We start from the raw sequence: 18,290 nt of genomic DNA, 5'->3' as shown, positions 1-18,290 counted from the left end.
CAAAGAAATAAATTTTTTTAAATTAACAATTACATTTTTGTAATGTCATAATATTTTTTCAGCAAGCTTGCTTTAAAAATTATTTTATTCATTTTAGATTCTGTTTGGTGTGTTAATGCAACCGGAGAGATTTATTGTTTATCACTTTCTACAAATACCCTACTGGCTGTAGAATCTCCAAATGTGTCTGGTATTAAATGCTTGATTCCTAGCTTGCAATCTTTGTGGCTGTTGGCGGAAGATGGCTCTTTATACATAAGGAGAGGCATCACGCCTGGCTGCTTACAAGGAGTTTGGTGGCAAAATCTTGATTTGCATCAATTAGGTATGAGTTTTCTATAACCAATTGTTTGCATTTTATTTTATTTTATAACTGGTCTTGAATAGCAGACCCATTTTTGGTTATGCAGCTATCAATGATTTTATAACTTTGAACTCAACCCAGAAGAAAAGGGTACTCTTAGATTGAGTATGAAATAAACTGCCTTCATGGAGGACTTGCTGATGGAAATTAACACACATTTGTGTTTAATTTAATTTTATATTCTGTAACCGGCATTGAACTGCCGACCCGATTTCGGGTTTACGACTACCAATGAACTCCGTAGCTTTGTAATTTTGAACCCAATCCAGAACACAAGAGATCTCCTGGATCAAGTACTGGAAGAAACCCATAGGGACTTTCACCCATGATCCGTCTACCACTGAGGATATTTTATGCCAGCACTGTAGTTCGTGCAAGCTAGGTGCGGAATTCATATAGACCAGCCATTGCTGGGATTTGAACCCAGTTCGCCTTATTGGAAGGTGTACACTTTATCCCCTAAACCACAGCTAAATCCAGCTGAGTTTCATGGAAAGGAAAATCTCCCATGAATATCTCAATTTCAAAGGTAATCTACTCCATGATCAATCTACCACTGAGTAGATTTTCTGTCTGCACTGTGGTCTGTGCAAGCTGGAAGCAGAATTAGAATCAACGTGGTATCAGTGGGATTCATTGCTGGGTCGCCTCATTGGGAAGCAAACACTCTGTCCCCTGAGCCCTCACAACTGAAGTTGTTTACATAACCAAATTCAGTGTTGCAATCTCTTTTAGAAAATGATCTAAAAGTTTTCCAACTTTCTCGAAAGTTTCATCTTTCTTTCTTTAAGGAAAATACCAACATTTTTATGCATTGCCTTTTCTTCCCAGGCGGATGCTACAGAAATGTCTCCGGCCATGACGCTCTTGCACTAGATTATGTAATGTTCGCAGTGCTGTATCTGTTATATATTTAAACAGCTTAAGTAATTAAGCTAATCAAGTTTCGTAGAAACTGTTTTAACTATTACATTCTTCATTAAACTAAAATAGATATACACTATGATTTAAAACCATGTACTATTATTGTTAGATAACTAATTCATTGTATTTGCAAAGTAAATTATAACTGATTCATTGATTACATAAAAATAAAATGGATACTTTTGTGATTTGCAATAGTATTCCTTTAAATTTAAAATTGCTTGCTAGAGAAATTATGGAGTGTTAGGTTATTCCAAATAGAAATCAGAAAATAAAATAAATATTTGCTGTGTTTTTATTGAGTTTGCATTATTGATTAGTTCAATATGCTGCATTAAATTAAATAATGATAAAAGCAAGATTTTATTCAGATAACTATAATTGTGCCAGGTTGGAGTAACGTTATTGCCCCAAATAAATTCACATAGCTGCCAACACTACTAGATTTTCCAGTAGACTACTGGATTTTGCTAATTCTAATGGTTTAATAAAAATTCTCATAGTTTTTGTATATTTTAGAAAGTTCCCTAAAATTGAGTAAGTTTCCTGAAAACTCCCTATAATAGAATTTTTGCACAAATTATTGCTAATATTTAAATAAGTATTACTACTATAAAATGAAGCGAGCCTCATTTATATAAATCAGTTTAAATTTTTTTTTATCTAAAATATTCAGTTTATTTTTATACAGAACTCCTTTTTCAATAAATTAAAAATCTTAATTATTTTTATGAATTAAATACCCATTACTATTCAAAATTATGAGTAAACAAAAGACACAACTTTTGCAATGTTACTCTAAAATTGCATAGTCGCTGCTTCAAAGCCAATGAACATTGATACTCTCAGATTACTCCTAAACACCTGATTGTATTTATGAGTCAACTTTTACTTATGTGCCATCTTTTTTTAAGTTTAGGTTCAGAAAAAATCACCCATGTTAGTTGTTCACCAGAAGCTACATGGGCTTGTTCAGCTGATGGACATATTTTCATTCGATTTGGAACACTTTGCCCTTCCTCTGATAGGAAGTTGCTTCAAGCATGGATTCCGTTAAGTGCCGATGTTGAAGTTAATGTGTCACCAATAGTTGATACGGTTAGTATAGATTTTCTTTCTATTTATTAGATTTAATTTTGAAGTTTTATTTTGTTTGAACAGAACTTCTTTGTTTATATTGTTAATGTTTTTTGTTTTAAACCTTTTCCATTGATAAATATTTAATAATTTTTTTGTAAATATTACATTAGATGTATTTCATTAACCTAATTTTATTATGCATAGAAGAAAATGGGATAAAAAATTTTAATATTTTATTCAGAATAAAAATATTAAATGTGACTGATATTACAGAAAAAAAGACATGGTTAAAACCTATTTTTATTTTAAAATTCTCCTTCTTCAGTAAGCAATAATGAAGTTATTTTTTTAATTTAATTAAATTTTATTAAGTTTTATCATTTAAATAGAGAAAAAGGTCTTGTGATAGACAGTACAATATTTATATGACTCATGTTATAAATACAAACTATTTTAAAAGTTTAATAAACTTTTTTATTGTTATTACAAAATACTTAACTAGAAAATTTGATTTTGTATCTAGAAATAGTTAATAAAAAAGTAAGAAATTTGTTAATGGAGGCATGCTATTAAGTCAAATCAAGCTGTGCTGTCCGTGGGAATTTATAATGGATAAGTGGGATTCAGATCAATGTTTTGAATCATGTGTTCAAATCACAATTAAAATTGTTCTTAACGCATGAGCAGATTGTAGCGCCAATTCTTTTATTGTTGTTCAATTTTTCCAAAATATGGTTGCCAATAAAATTTGAATTAAATAAAAGAAGTAAAATTTATAAAATTGAAGATATATAGTTTTAATTAGTTTATAAGGGCAAAAATAGTTTAAAATGTTGTGTTTAACTTTTTATTATGTTGTTCTTTGTATCATGGAATTGAAAACGTACGGTATCTTGAACTTGGGGGCCAGCCATTAATAACTAAACCTTCAGACTTGTAGTGTTGTTTCAGATTTTTGATATTTTTATAAAAAAGACAGCATTTTTGGTGTATAAATTTTTTTGATAATTGTCCGAATGATAATTGGAAAGGGGTGTTAAAAGAGGAACTTACTAAAAATTTTAAGTTGTAACCTTTTTTTTAAGTTGTAACCTTTTTTCCAAATTGCAGTGAAAACATTGTTTTCCATTTCTTTTCCATTTCATTTCATTTATTGGAAAATTGAAAGCATTTTTCAGTGTTTATTTACTTTAAATAATGGTTTAATTTTGTGGTTTTTTATTTTTATTTTGATGATCTTTGTTTCCAGTTTGCACTGCATTTACAAAACATTTTTTTTTTTTTGTAAAAATTCATTTTTTGGCATGTAGGTTATATATGATTTAGTTTTGAAGAAATATTTTGTTGCATGAAAATAACTATAATTATCAGGTTTCTTTTAAACTAATTTCGATTTTTCTTTATATTGAGGAATCATTACTATTGTCAAGAAAATTCAAATTTTGAGATTTCTCACTGTATGTACACGTGGGCGAAACCACACCATTTTTTAAAATCATTTTTAATCATTTTATTCCTATTTCAATGTTTTATTTGAAATGTTGCCAAACTTTTTAATTTATTTATTTTTTTCATTTTTTGTAAGGTTGCGGAAAATTAAAAATAAATGTAGTCGCTAAACGAAATTTTCACAGCTGTGGATCGCACTATTTTTTTAGGTCTTAGTTTTTCTTTCTTAAAGATAGTCAAGTATGTTATTATTGTACCAAAAAATGTCCTGATTTTTTTCTAAAATGTAGGTCTGATTTTTATTTTGTACCACTATGAAGTCTGTTATATTTTTTCATTATTATTATTTTATTCTCCCTAATTATGATTATTAATTATGATTGGTATAAAATTTGTAACAAATTGTCAATGTGCACACATAGTAAGATATATTAAAAACGTATGTAAGTAATTTAAAAGTTTTTTTTTGTTTAAAATATTTTCCCATACATTCTTATTTATTTTTAGAGGTTATTTTCAGACTTTTTGTTCTTTTCCCACTCGTATGCCTGTAATCAAGCTTATATTTTATAGTAATTATTTAATTTTTATACTTAAGAGAGTAAAAAAAAAATTTCTTATATTTAATAAATATAAATACTATATTTTTCATCATATTCTAGGAGTTTGCATAATTTTTACTATGAGATTCAAGACTGTAATGATTAACAATTTACAAATTTCTTTGCTTGTTATTCTTTTATTTACAAAGCTTAACTTTTTATTTTTCCATTCAAGCTTTCTGCCATAGGGAAGAAGCTTCCATTACCTTTAGTGAATCAAAACAACAACACTGAAGTTTCTTTCACCAAGGTATTTCATATTTTATTTTTATTTTATTTATATAGTATTTTATTTTTATCAAAACTGCAGCAGTATTTATTTTTTCAAAGCTGCATATTTTGCTGTGAATTAAGTTTTTATACATTTCATTATATGTTGAGAAACATTAAGGTCATTTATGTCTGTAGTGTTATTTTAAAAGGAGCATACAAAAGTATAAATATATGTATATAAACCTATAGTTCTGTAAGTAAACTTACACATTCTGATAAAAAAATAAACTAAAAATGCCATTTTGAAATAAAATCTGCAATTTATGAAGCAAAACAAATTTTACATTTAAAGTTCCTTCTCCCCTATTATGTAAGATCCAAGTATGCTTGTATAAATGCAACAAAAAATTTGTTTCCCACTGTAATTTAACTTAAGTCCTGTTTAATAGGCAATAGGAGGAAGAAAGTGAAGCTGTTTTGTTTTTTCAACTTTTGTTGTTATTTGAAGCCGGAAATGAGGTTAAACTATTTCTGTTTCGTAACAAACCCTGCTTGGGGAGGAACAAGCGCGTTTCAAGACTAGTATTTGTTTAGATTTTAAATAAAGTTGAAGCAACTATAGTTCGTTCACCAGGAGTTGGCTCTTGGCTCCGCCTTCATCACGTGGTATCTAATTATACTATTTCACTATTTTTGGAGATGGATGTGAACAATCCTGAACAAGGTTGCTATTTGGTAACCATATGAGAAAAATATTTATTTCGCATTATGTGCGTTTTTTTTAATATTAAATATTTCATAAATTTTATGCTACGTATTTCTCTCTTTTGAGTGAATAGTTTATCCTTTTTGAGACATTTTGCTGGGAAAACAGCAGTTTTTAAATTTATTTAATTAGCAAGAGCAACGAAAGGTACAATAGCAGATGATAAAGCGACGTAAGTGACTGAAAAAGAATTCACTGTTTGCGTTTGGCGAGCATTAAGGGTTGTCTCAATTTCAAGCACGGAGACGTTTCTCCTCTTACTCCCTCGTTGAAATGACCTCTTTGTCCGAGGAGGTGGAGCCAAGTGCCAACCCCTGGTGAACGAACTATATTTATATTTTGGCCTTAAGTTGACTTCATATGAATGATTGTCTACATTACAAAAGGAAAAAAAGGACTAGTTGTCTACTTCTTTGAGAAGTTCAGTTTTCAAAAAAGAACTTGTTTCATCATTTAGAATAATTCATGTAAATTCTTCTTTTTAAATTTTAGTTAACTGAAATTTTAATACCCATTAACATCATCTGTTGATTGCTTAATAAATCCCTTTACTTTATGAACATAATTCTTCATAATTGCTTTCTTGAAATCTTGAAAAAATAGTGTAATACTTTTCCTAATTTATTTTAGGTTTATGTTGGTCCTCTTGGCCATCCAGTATGGGCTGTAGATAATAAACGTAGTGTTTATGTTCGTGAAGGTGTAACTAATAATTTACCTATTGGAAAAAAGTGGACATGTGTTCCAGAGTTGAAGGCTAAAGATTTGTGCATTAGTAAAAGTGCAGTGTGGCTTCTTAAAAACTCAGGGAAAATTTACCGAAGATTTGGTGTATCTGAAAAAAGTCCGTGCGGAGATTACTGGAAACAAATTCCTGGGAATATGAATTCCTTATCTGGTATGTATTGTGACGCTTATCGTCACTTAATTGAGAATCACAATAAAACGTTTAAAATAGATTTATCGTAAATTGCAAAATAATTGATTAGATTTAAAATACTGTGGAAACTTCCATTAGTACGTAGAACCTTAACTCTCTTCTCTAACTAATAAACACTCTTGATTAAAGTTAAGAAATATGTGTCGAAAAGGGTTAATCACAACTCTATAGTCCAAGTTTTGATCTCTTATGTGACCTTCCCAGAATTTAGCAATAGTTTTATAGAACAAAAAATATAGTACAAAAGATCAAAAAAAGAAAACAAACGAGAGAGAGAGTAGAACCGAGTCATTAGAGGCTCACCAACTTTTATAATGAACATCAGTATGGGTAAGTTCTCTCCGTGCCAATTAGTTTGTTATTAATCAAAGTATTTTAAATTAATTAAATTTGTTATTGATTAAAGTATTATTAATTTGAATATTTTAAATAGTTAAAGTATGTAAATTAATTCAACAAAATGTGCATAAAATAAACGATCACTGGTTAAAATGATAAGTAGTAGTTTGTGTCTTTAAACCATCGTAACAGTATAATCTATGGTATTTGTATAAAAGTATTGGGAGTACAAATTAGTTCAGTCCATTTTCAAAAGATGGCTCTAGCTGTTATGAATGTTTCATAGTGATAGCTGGTTTTGGTGGTTTCAGAGAGGTTAGACATCTGTCAATAATATTCAGTTTATATCACTTTGAGTTTCATACAAAAACCCTGTTTTTTACTTTGTTGAATACGACAAATTTTGTGCTAACTAAGCAGCATTTGCGGTGGTTTGATGTTTCTGCTTTAAAGTGTAGCTGAAGCACATCGAATGCTTGTAGAATCTATGGTGACAATGCTCCAACTGATAAATCACGTAGGAAATGGTTTCAACGTTTCAAGAATGGTGAATGATGTTGTATACTATGAGCTGCTACAACCTGGCGATTCCATTACGGGCGATCGTTTTAGGCTACAATTGATTTGTTTGAATAGCTCATTACGAGAAAAACGGCCAGAATACGAGCAAAGACATGACGAAGTTATTCTTCTGTATGGTAACGGTCGGCCTCATGTCGCAAAAAAGTACTTGGAAATGCTCAAAGGGGATCTTTTACCGCACCAGCCGTATTCGCCGGACATTGCTTACTGGTTGTTCCGACAGATGCAGCACGATTTGGTAGGTCACCGGTTCACTTCTTTTGCAGAAATCAAAAATTGGTTCCAAACTTGGATCGCCTCAAAAGACGAGACATTTTTTCAAGATGGAATTCGAAAATTGCCTGAGAGGTGAGAAAAAGTAGTAGCCAGCAATGGACAATACTTTGATTAATCTATTCATTCATTTTGTTCTGAAATAAGTTCATTTTTGACCACAAAAAAGCGGACCGAACTAATTTGTACACCCAATATATTATAGAATGATGGATCAAAGTTTTATTTTATAACCGTTGTTAAACAGCTGACCCAATTTTTGAGTTTACGACTATTAATGTACAACTACGTGGTCTTGTAATTTTGAACCTAATCCAGAAGACAAAGGAAACTCATGGATCAAGTATTGGGACAAACTTGCCGTCATGGAGGACTTTTTTGATGGAACTAACCCGCATTTGCGTTACATGGAGAGGAAGTTCACGAGAACCTCCTACAGGCCTTACAGCTAGGGGACTCTAACCCGTTAGCTAGGGGACTCTAACCCGTCTACCACTGAGGATGTTTCTCGTCAGCACTGCGGTTGGTGCAAGCCGGATGCCAAATTTGTATCGACCAGCCGTCGTTGAGATTCAAACCCGTTTCTTCTCATTGGAAGGCAAATGCTCTATTCCCTGAGCTATCGCGGCTCCATGGGTCAAAATTGAATAAATCATTTTCTTTCTTTTATTTTTCTTTAAACTTTTTCCTTCCTTATCTCTTAACGTATTTTTATACATTGCTGCAAAGCAAGATTAAAGCTAAAAAACATAGTGTTGTTGTATAATTTTGATCATTGTTACTTTTCTTTGAAATTGAAGATATCCTGAATTACGGCCTACATGAAAAAAATTTATTTATTGAAAAAAAGTTAATGCAAGCTAAGTTGTGGTAGAATTGGAGTGTTATGTTATTGACATATTAGGTTAGATACTCAAAACATATGACTGTTTAATTATTTGTTATAACAGAACAAATCAAAGCAGATTGTTTTATTTAGAAATTTTCTTAATATGCAAGATTTAAAAAAAAATTTAATGATCTATTTTAGAATAATTTTATCAATCTTTTTTGTTTCTGATCTCGGGCCAGTATCACCTATAATGGCTTTATTTAGAATTTCTATATTAAAAGAAAAGTTCTTTATTATGTAAGATTTTTTTTTCATTAAAATTAATGATAAATTAATGATTGATGAGGTTTTTTTATTAAATTCTTTTGATGAATAATTTAATGAAACCTATAAATAATATCTATGATCTACTTATGAGTAATGTAATTAAGAAACCAATTAGTAAAATACTTTAAACTAAATTTTAGTCTTATTGATTAGCTAGTTTTATAATTCAATAAACTCTCAAATAAAATAATCAAGTTTTTATAAATATATATTAAAAATTTAAAATATTTATTTGGAACTTTTTTCATTTATACACAAATTTTAACCACGTATTTTCATTGTGATTAAATGTGCTAATTTAAAACTTTGTTATCATATATATATATTTCTAAATATTAATTTTTTCTTTATAGTGACTCAAGATGATGATTTGTGGGGAATAAAAAATGAGTGTGTGTTTCGACATTCCTCTTTCTTCCTGAATTGTGTGCCAAATGATAGTTTAAAGAAGACACCAAATCGAAGTATTTCTGAAGATGATTGGGAGGATATTATGGCAGAAAGTGATGAGGAATCATAAATCTGTTCTATCGGCCATGTTTTAATGAATTGTTTAGTATGAATCATTATTGTGAATCATTTCAGATTTTAAATGATGAAATTTCTATTTTGTGATATTGTTACTAGATTGTTTATGAGCTCTTATATATATATATATTTTTATGTTTGCTTTTTAAAAAAAAAAATTTTTTTTCTTAATTTTTTTTTTACCAATTTTATTCAGTGTTAAATTTTATTATTTAACCCTTTACTGATTTTGAGTCCCAACTTTATTAAATCTTCAAGTTGATGGTGCTTTTTTGCCTTAAAAAACTGATTGTTCCTATATAATCTGAGTTAGACGTGAGGAAGTTTCAGTGCAAAATTTTCTAAGAGATTAGGGGGTTAATATGGTTTTGATTTACGCTAATGTGTGTAGGATTTTAGATAGTTTTACTGTCATAAATATAGTATATTGTTTTTCAAAAGTTTATAAATTCTTAATAATAAATCACGAAATCAGCTCACAAAAAAAAGAAAATATATACTTTTTAAATCATTTTTGTTTAATAAACTTTTAAATTTTTTAAAAAAATTTTAGACTTTTTTAACCTTATACTTAAGATATATATCACGTGTATCTTTGAATATTCAAGTGCTATTTTTCAAATTATTTATAATTTTATGTAAATTATTATGACTATCATTTTAATGTAATGATCAAATTTTGATTTTTAAATTTATTGTCATTTTAGTATAATGATACCAAATGCTAGTCTAAACACATATGCTATAGGAAGGGAATTTTTTTAAAGTTATAATTAAATGGGTAAGGGAACGGCTAGAATTATATGCAGTGTTTTATTAGATGTTTTCCTTTTAGTTATTATTTCATTATTTTTATTATCCATTATTTTCAAAAGGCTATGAACAGTGAGCAATAGAGAAAAGAGACATCCTCTTGGATAACTTTTCCTTTTATGATCAGATTTTTGTGAATTAGATGCCAATATTAATGGTTCAAATGGGTGAAAATACAAAATTTAAACAAAATTGGTAAAATAGTTCTTAAGAAATGAAAATTTAAAAATTTAGCTTTTTTTTCGTGTATATTATCAAGTATTAACAATTTGAGTGATTTTCTTAAAATTTTGTATTTTATTTGAAAGTACATACTTAAAATTTTTTTTTATTAAATGATGTAATTAGGAATACATGAAAAATTTGTGCTTCTTACCATTCGAAACTTTTTCAACTATTTTTAAATAAAATAAGTAATTATTAAAAATAAATTATTTTAAATTATTAAAAGTAATCTGTTTATCTTCAGATAAATAAATTCTCTATTTATGTGCAAATAGTTGGCTTGCTCAAATCAATTATCAAATATCCAAAAGGTGAGATTTAACTTTGAGGGGCCTAATCTTTCATGACTAAATTATAGGGACCTCATTTTCTAAATTATAGCTACCCAATTCATATTTAAATAATCACGAATTGAAATGAGTCGATTTTGCGAGAGCCCATTTTTGTTTCTGATTCTGTAACTTAATTTATAGAAGTTAATATATTTGAGATTAGATCATTTGAACAAATGTTATTCAAGGTGATATATCTCTTTTTAAACTCACTGAACGTATTTGTTTTAAATGAACCAAATTTACGTTAAGAGTGCTATATTTATCTTATTTAATAAAAATTACTGCAATATATTTTTATTAAAAGTTGCGAGTTTTAATATAAAGGAATACTCTACTGTATCTAAGGAAAATTTTGTCAAACATCCCACTGATTGCAGAAATGTAACAGAAGCATGATCACTGCATGATTTATGCTATTAAGAGGAGATTTTTCATTGTGAATTCCATTTTATGATTAAGGACGTAAAAACTTAGATATTGGACATTTTTATGTTAAACCTGTAAAGTCTATGGAACTCTTATGTTGAGAAAGGGAACTGAGGCAGCTGGTGCTTTTTCAGGGAAAAAAATTTTTAGTGATATTTTGGTGGACATTATTTCCTAATATTTTACTTATAAAGAAATTCTTTTTACAGTTATAAATTTTAAAAATAATTGTTCATTTTGCTGTAACTAGTTTCATTTTTATAATCTCATCTTTTATAATATGAATGCTTTATTAGAGTATAAGTTTATAAGTTAAAATAGCTTTCTAGGCAATGGCGTATAATTGTGATTGGTTTTCATGTTTTGATATTTTTATGCTTTTTATTGGGAGTACAAATTAGTTCGGTCTATTTTTTTGTAGTCAAAAATGCATTTATCTCAGAACAAAATGAATCAACAGATTAATCAAAGTATTGTCCATCGCTGGCTACTATTTTTTCCCACCTCTCAGGCAATTTTCGAAAAAACCGATCTTACCGATCTCCAAAACATTTCTCGTCTTTTGAGGCGATCCAAGTTAGGAGCCAATTTTCTATTTCTGCAAAAGAAGTGAACCGGTGACCTGTGTTGCATCCGTCGGAACAACCAGTAATCAGAAGGAGCTATGTCCGGTAAATACGGCGGGTGTGGTAAAATACCCCACTTGAGCTTTTTCCAAATAATTTTTTGCGACATGAGGCCAACCATTATCATGCAGAAAAATAGCTTTGTCATGTCTTTGCACATATTCCGGCCGCTTTTCTCGTAATGCACGGCTCAACGGAATCTATTGTAGCCTATACCGATCGCCCATAAAGGAATCGCCAGGTTGTAGCAGCTCGTAGTATACAACACCATTCTTGTAACGTAGAGATCGTTCTCTACATGATTTATCAGTTGGAGCATTGTCACCATAAACTTCTACAAGCATTCGATGCGCTTCAGCTGCACTTTTTTTTGCAATTAAAGCAGAAACATAAAACCTCCCACAAATGCTGCTTAGTTAAGTTACCACAAAATTTGACATATTCAACAAAGTAAAAAACGGGGTTTTTGTATGAAACTCAAAGTGATGTAAACCGAATATTATTGACAGATGTCCAACCCAGGGCTAAAGAGAATAGAAGGGCTAGTTCACTCCGCTCTTTGAGCTGAAGCTACGATTTCCCTCCTCATGACGTCACTGTGTCCACAGATCTCGGAGATCGCAAACAAAGATATTATGATGACTTTGCATATTTCTCTTTGTAAAAATAAGTTAGACATTTTCTGGTTATTAGCTTTCAAACTTTACGTAATTAACACATTATTTCCGTTCATAAACATAGTTCAAAAAAACTTTCTTGGCCATTATATTAAAAAAAATACCATTTTAAACTTATAAAAATGTTTTACTAGTTGGCGAAAATGACGCTATAAATAGTTTATTTTAAAAAGTTCAGTTTTAACTTTAATTATTAAGATAAATGAAAGCATATATCGACACTTTTTTTAATCTACATTTTCTTTTATAACAATAAGTTGAGTTAAATTTAGAATCCCTGATTTTAAAATACGCTGCTAATAGCAATTTGTTCATACTTAATCATTAGGAAACATCAACCTTAAACGCTAATTACTGAAACAAAATAATAATTTAGGTTCATAATGACATTAGAAATTTTACAATTGTTTATAGACATTTAAATTTACGATGATATAATTTATAGATATTTAAATTGAAGAGAATATAATTTTTAAAAAAAATCATAAATATTTAGAATAACTACATTAAAAAATATGTTATGAAATTAGGAGAATTCCAACTATATACTATATATTTTATTTATACTTTTTATTTACATTTTAATTTTCTTTGACTTCATCCAATTTTTAATTTTTTTCACCTGCCTTTCTTTTTGAAGATAATGAATACTTAGATAATGAATTTTTATAAAAGTTTTTAACGACAGAATAAACGTATTGCTGTTTTATATTAACTGTGTCATTTCGGAATCCATTCTTTACATAGTTGTTCATTTACTTTAGGGAACACGCGTTTCCTTTTGTTTTTCTATCAAAATTTTTTCAAGTTGCAATCGCGCGAACTGGCATTTCGATAATGGTTTTAAATTCTTGTAAATTCACTGCAAAAACTGGGGAAAGTCATTATAGAAAATAACGAATGTCTTAGAATATCTCGCAAAAAGAAATGCTCCAATATTAGTTAGAGCTAGTAAGGCCGAACGCTCCGTTCTTGAAGTAAAAGTGCGAGCTTTGCGCCAAAGTGTCGTCAGTAGAGAAAATCGGAGGATTGGCGCGGCGAGAGCTACTTCAAAGGAGTGAACCAGCCCTTTTGCCCTGTGTCCAACCTCTCTGAAACTACCGAAACCAGTCATCACTATGAAACATTCATAACAGTCTGAGCCATCTTTTGAGAACGGACAGAACTAATGTGTACTCTCAATAGTATAGTTCTCATAACCTGCATCTTGTGAATGCAGGTTACATATTAAAAATTCAAATATTGGATTTAAATTTTTATGTATAGATATTCCTGTACTTTTTGTTAGGAATAATTTATTGGCATTACGATGCGAATTGGAAAATTTAACAAGATTTATTTGCAAATGAAAAAAATTCATAATTTGCAAAACAGCTATTTTTTTTATCATTATAATGTATATTTTATTTTAAATTTATTAAACATTTTCTCCGGTGATCTACGTTCGTTTTAAGATTGTATTTTGTTGCTAAAAGTTAAGAGAAAAAATACATTTTTATTTGTGTATAAGTCAAACTACACAGATGTTCTTTATTTCTTTAATTTAAACTAGTTTTTCTACTTAATATTTAATGTGTTTTTAATCTGAATTGTTGCATGCAATTTTAAAAATGTGAAGTAAAAAATACAATTGTTGATAAATTTGCATTAAAAACGTATAAGTTGTTATGGATTTTTTCATGTGATGTTTAGATGTTGGCTTAAAATCATTGTCGGTTCATAATCGCATGTCATCATAAGAAAATTGATAAGATTGAGAAAATTTCCATCTTAATTTTATTTTAATACCCTTATTGAACAGCTAACCCAATTTTGAGTTTACGACTACCAATATTCAACTCCATAGCCTTGTAGCCAGCAAAGAAAAAAAAATTCCTCTTGTCTATCATTATCTATAATCATGCCGGCCTACTTTTATGATTTTTATGAGCAATATTTTCTAGTGATAGCCTATTCTATATATTTCTCTGGGAAATTTGATTTAAAACTATTTTTACCACCACAACATAAGGAACATAAAAAGCCCTTAAAGTTATGTCTTATATGTGCAAAAGTCTAGTAAAATTTTGTGCAAATTACTTATATACTGTTTTTACTTGTTTTACTAAACTTCTGTTCCTGAAATTTTTTTTATGATTATTCTTTTTTAAATGTGGTATACATGCAAATTGTTTTATTCACAAAGCTGTTTTTTTATTTTTTTTTGTAAAAACATTTTTTAATAAAATAACTTGCTATCAACCCATATTGTTTTAAATCAATAAAATTATTTGTTATCAATCAATAAAACTATAATCAAGATTTTTTGAGTAGTTTTTTGTTGATTTTCTTTTTATAATTATGTTAGTTTTTATTAGTTTACTACTTTTCATATCGAATCTTGCCACAAGCTTGGATGTATCTTAGTACTGACGTTGTAACTTATTTTCAATATTAAAAATACACGAATTTCATTTTATAACATGTATATTTTATTTTATAACATATATACATGTTATTTCCTTTTATAACATAACATATATATTTTATTTCATTTAAACAGTTCTTTATAAGTTTTTTGACTGCTGAAAAAGTCATGATAGTCATGAATATCTTATCTTATTTTATTTTATAACCGTCGTTGAACAGCCGACCCAATTTAGGGTTTAGGACTACTAATGCTCAACTCCGTAGCCATGTAATTTTGAACCCAACACAGAAGAAAAGGGAACTTTTGGATCAAGTATTGGGAGAAATATGCCTTTGTGGAGAACTTTTTGATGGAATTAACCAGCATTGGAAGAATTGGAGAGAATTGGCATTTCTGTGTGGTCGCTTGCGTTGATTTTTTTTTTTTTTTTTTTTTTTTTTTTTTTTTTTTTTTTTTTTTTTTTNTTTTTTTTTTTTTTTTTTTTGCATGGCAGATTTATGACTCACTATTCTGCGAGCCCTGGATATAAATTAGATCAAAGATTCCCAGTTTTTTCGGCGGTGGAATTATTAATGATTACTCTTATTTTAGCGGAATTTCATCTTCATAAATAAAGTTCGTCAGCAATTGAAAATATATACTCCCAATTATTTTGAAAATAATTAATCTGAGGAAAGAAATTTTTTCATCATTTAATCAATAATTGTTTTAAAGTTAGATTTTAGGTACAATGGACAGCTAGCCAAAATTTCATTTTGTGACATAGCTAATTGTTAACCAAGCTTGCAACTAAAGTTAATTTTTAACCATGCTCAAAGCCAAACGTAAATATATTCATCATAAAGACCTCATGTTTGCTCTGAATATTTTATAATTGTAATTTTCTTTTATAACCGTTGTTGAACAGTGGTCCCAATTTAGGGTTTATGACTACTTATGTTCAACTCCGTAGCCATGTAATTTTGAATGCAATCCAGAAGACAAGGGAACTCCTGGATCAAGTATATGGAGAAATTTGCCTTCGTGGAAGATTTTTTGATGGAACTAACCCGCGATTGCGTTACATGGAGAGGAAAACCTCCCGGTCGGTGCAAGCCGGGTGCGGAATTTGCATCGACCAAGCATCGCTGGGATACGAACCCGGTTCACCTCATTAGAAGGCGAACGCTCCATCCTCTTAGCCATATGAATTATGTTATATCTAAAATAAACATAATTTTTAAATTGAATTTTTACTCTGAGTAATTTTTATAAAAATAACCCTCAACCGCCAGCTTGAAAAAAGAATTTAAAAACAGGTGTCAGTTTTTACATACATCTAAATGGAAGAGAATAATTTAACATAGGTTTTCCTAGATTCCTTTAAAATTGATTACTATTATTCGTTTTAAATATGTCCATTGGATAGAAAACTTCAAATCGCTGTCCGTTACCTCGAAACTTCAAATCACCTCGTTAAATCCGCAACATCGCTACAAGCCAGAGTTATGTTCCATATTCCGAAACACATGGTCATGGACTACTAAAATGGCAGAATCCGTATAGAAAGAGTTCAGGCAATTTCTTAGGGGCTGAAAAATACGGTCATGGATTACTAAAATGGCGGAATCCGTATAGAAACAATTCAGACAATATCTTAGGAGCTGAAAAATACGGTCATGGATTACTAAAATGGCAGAATCCGTATAGAAACAATTCAGACAATATCTTAGGAGCTGAAAAATACGGTCATGGATTACCAAAATGGTGCAACTAGTAAAGAATCAGATCAGAGAATTTTTTTTTAAACTGAGAAACAAATAATCCACTCGTCAATGGTGCAACGCGTCATCAGACATTAATAAGATTTTTTTTTAAATTGTTGTTCTTCATTTACGTCGCACTAGAGCTGCACAATGGGCTATTGGCGACGGTCTGGGCCACATCCGTGAGGATGATCCGAAGACATGCCATTATAATTTTGATCCTCTGCAGAGGGGGTGGCACCCCCGCTTCGGTAGCCCGAAGACCTGCGCGCGAAAGCGAGCACTTTACGATAGAACAGTTTAACGAGGACCGATACCACACTTCCTCGGACCCACCGCAAATGGATCCAAGTGGTCACCCACCCGCACACTGACAGCAGCCAGTGATGCTTGACCTCGGTGATCTGCTGGGAACCGTGTCTTAACGATTTTTTTTTTTTAAAGCTAAAAGTTATGATCAAAATAGCGATATTGCAAGCTGACCAACGTCCGCCCCAAGACTTAAAAATTGGCAGTTGTTGTTGTTGTTAATTTACGTCGCACTAGAGCTGCACAATGGGCTATTGGCGACGGTCTGGGAAACATCCCGGAGGATGATCCGAAGAAATGCCATCACAATTTTGATCCTCTGCGGAGGGGAAAAAATTGGCAGTAAAATTACTAAACGGATTTTTGAAAACTCTCGGCTTTACCTTTCCAATTTAATTTTCTGAAAACAGTAATCCCTCGCATAGATATTTTTTTTTTAAAAAAATAATAATTATATTATTGAAAAAGATTCGAGAAGAGTTCTCGGTTGTTCGTTTAGAAACTTTGCCGCCAATTTTTTTTCTATTTTTGGAAAAAGATTAAAGAAGAAGCTTAAAAAGGTAAAGAATCAGAAAGCAATAAAAGTGGCTATAAAACGCTCTTTCGATTCTATATAGTTACAATATTTACCTTTCTTCCAGTAGAAACTAGAATACAACTGCGCAAATAAGCGTATAAATTTTTATAGAAATGATATTAGGTGGCACGCCATCATAGCTCAGTGGTTAGAGCACTGGTCTTGTAAACCAGGGGTCGTGAGTTCAATCCTCACTGGTGGCTTAGGCGTCGTAAACTTGATCAATTTTTTTTTTGATTTATAAACTATCTAACCATATGTAGCAGATTGTAGGTTAGATAATTTTTTAACTAAAATAAATTTTTTAATCTGAAAAAAAAATAGCTTCAACTTTTGTGTATACAATTACAATATTTACTTTTCAGGGACTAATATACCAGGGACTAATATTTATTTCAAGCATTTGAATTTCAGAATGACATAAAAAATTAATTATAATGGATATATTAGTTTTTTTTTTATTGAGATTTTTAAATTTACAAATTATAAGTCTTTAAATAATTCGGAAAAAATTTATTTAACATTCGTAAAATTTGCGAATTTAGGATTTTTCTGGCACCGAGATAAAGATAGAATATTATTAATTATTATTAATTATTACAATTTATAATAAAAACGTCCAATGCGGGGGGGGGCAGCTGAATACTGAATAACTTTTGATCTAGTGATCGGATCAGCTCTTCACGGATGGGAGGTCGCTTTTTCACTATTCAAAAAATTTTATTTGGTTATTCCGAACATTTGCCAACAAAATTTCTTTCTTTTTTTTTTTTTTTTAATTCTCTCTCTCTCTTTTTTGGAAATTATAAATAATAGGGTCCCGCAGTGGACTGATTGTTAAGACACGGTTCCCAGCAGATCACCGAAGTCAATCATCACCGGCTACGGTGGGTGACCACTTGGATCAGTCTGCGTAGGGACCGCGAGT

General features: G+C 30.1%; 1 protein-coding gene and 1 non-coding gene across 5 annotated transcripts in view; both read left to right on the top strand.

Moving 5' to 3' along the window:
• LOC107437953 (tectonin beta-propeller repeat-containing protein 2) overlaps positions 1–9,712 on the top strand; it is a 35,324-nt gene extending 25,612 nt beyond the window's left edge. For 3 of the 4 annotated variants that reach the window (XM_016050100.3, XM_016050101.3, XM_016050102.3), the window contains exons 13-17: positions 98–325; positions 2,208–2,386; positions 4,595–4,669; positions 6,029–6,296; positions 9,045–9,712. In XM_016050100.3, coding sequence (XP_015905586.2) covers positions 98–325; positions 2,208–2,386; positions 4,595–4,669; positions 6,029–6,296; positions 9,045–9,211 — 917 coding nt within the window. In that variant the 3' untranslated portion in view covers positions 9,212–9,712. Of the gene's footprint in view, positions 1–97; positions 326–2,202; positions 2,387–4,594; positions 4,670–6,028; positions 6,297–9,044 lie in introns of those variants that run through there. The other variant, XM_043039559.2, reaches the window with a different exon arrangement.
• A 7,780-nt stretch (positions 9,713–17,492) lies between these two features.
• Positions 17,493–17,565, top strand: TRNAT-UGU (transfer RNA threonine (anticodon UGU)). Its single transcript has one exon. It is a non-coding gene; the product is annotated as a tRNA-Thr (tRNA).
• The last annotated feature ends 725 nt before the right edge of the window (positions 17,566–18,290 follow it).

The sequence above is a fragment of the Parasteatoda tepidariorum genome, chromosome 9 (assembly GCF_043381705.1).
Source record: "Parasteatoda tepidariorum isolate YZ-2023 chromosome 9, CAS_Ptep_4.0, whole genome shotgun sequence".
NCBI classification, from domain to species: domain Eukaryota; kingdom Metazoa; phylum Arthropoda; class Arachnida; order Araneae; family Theridiidae; genus Parasteatoda; species Parasteatoda tepidariorum.
Note: the sequence above shows the minus strand (reverse complement) of the source record. Positions and strands in the feature narration are given on the sequence as shown.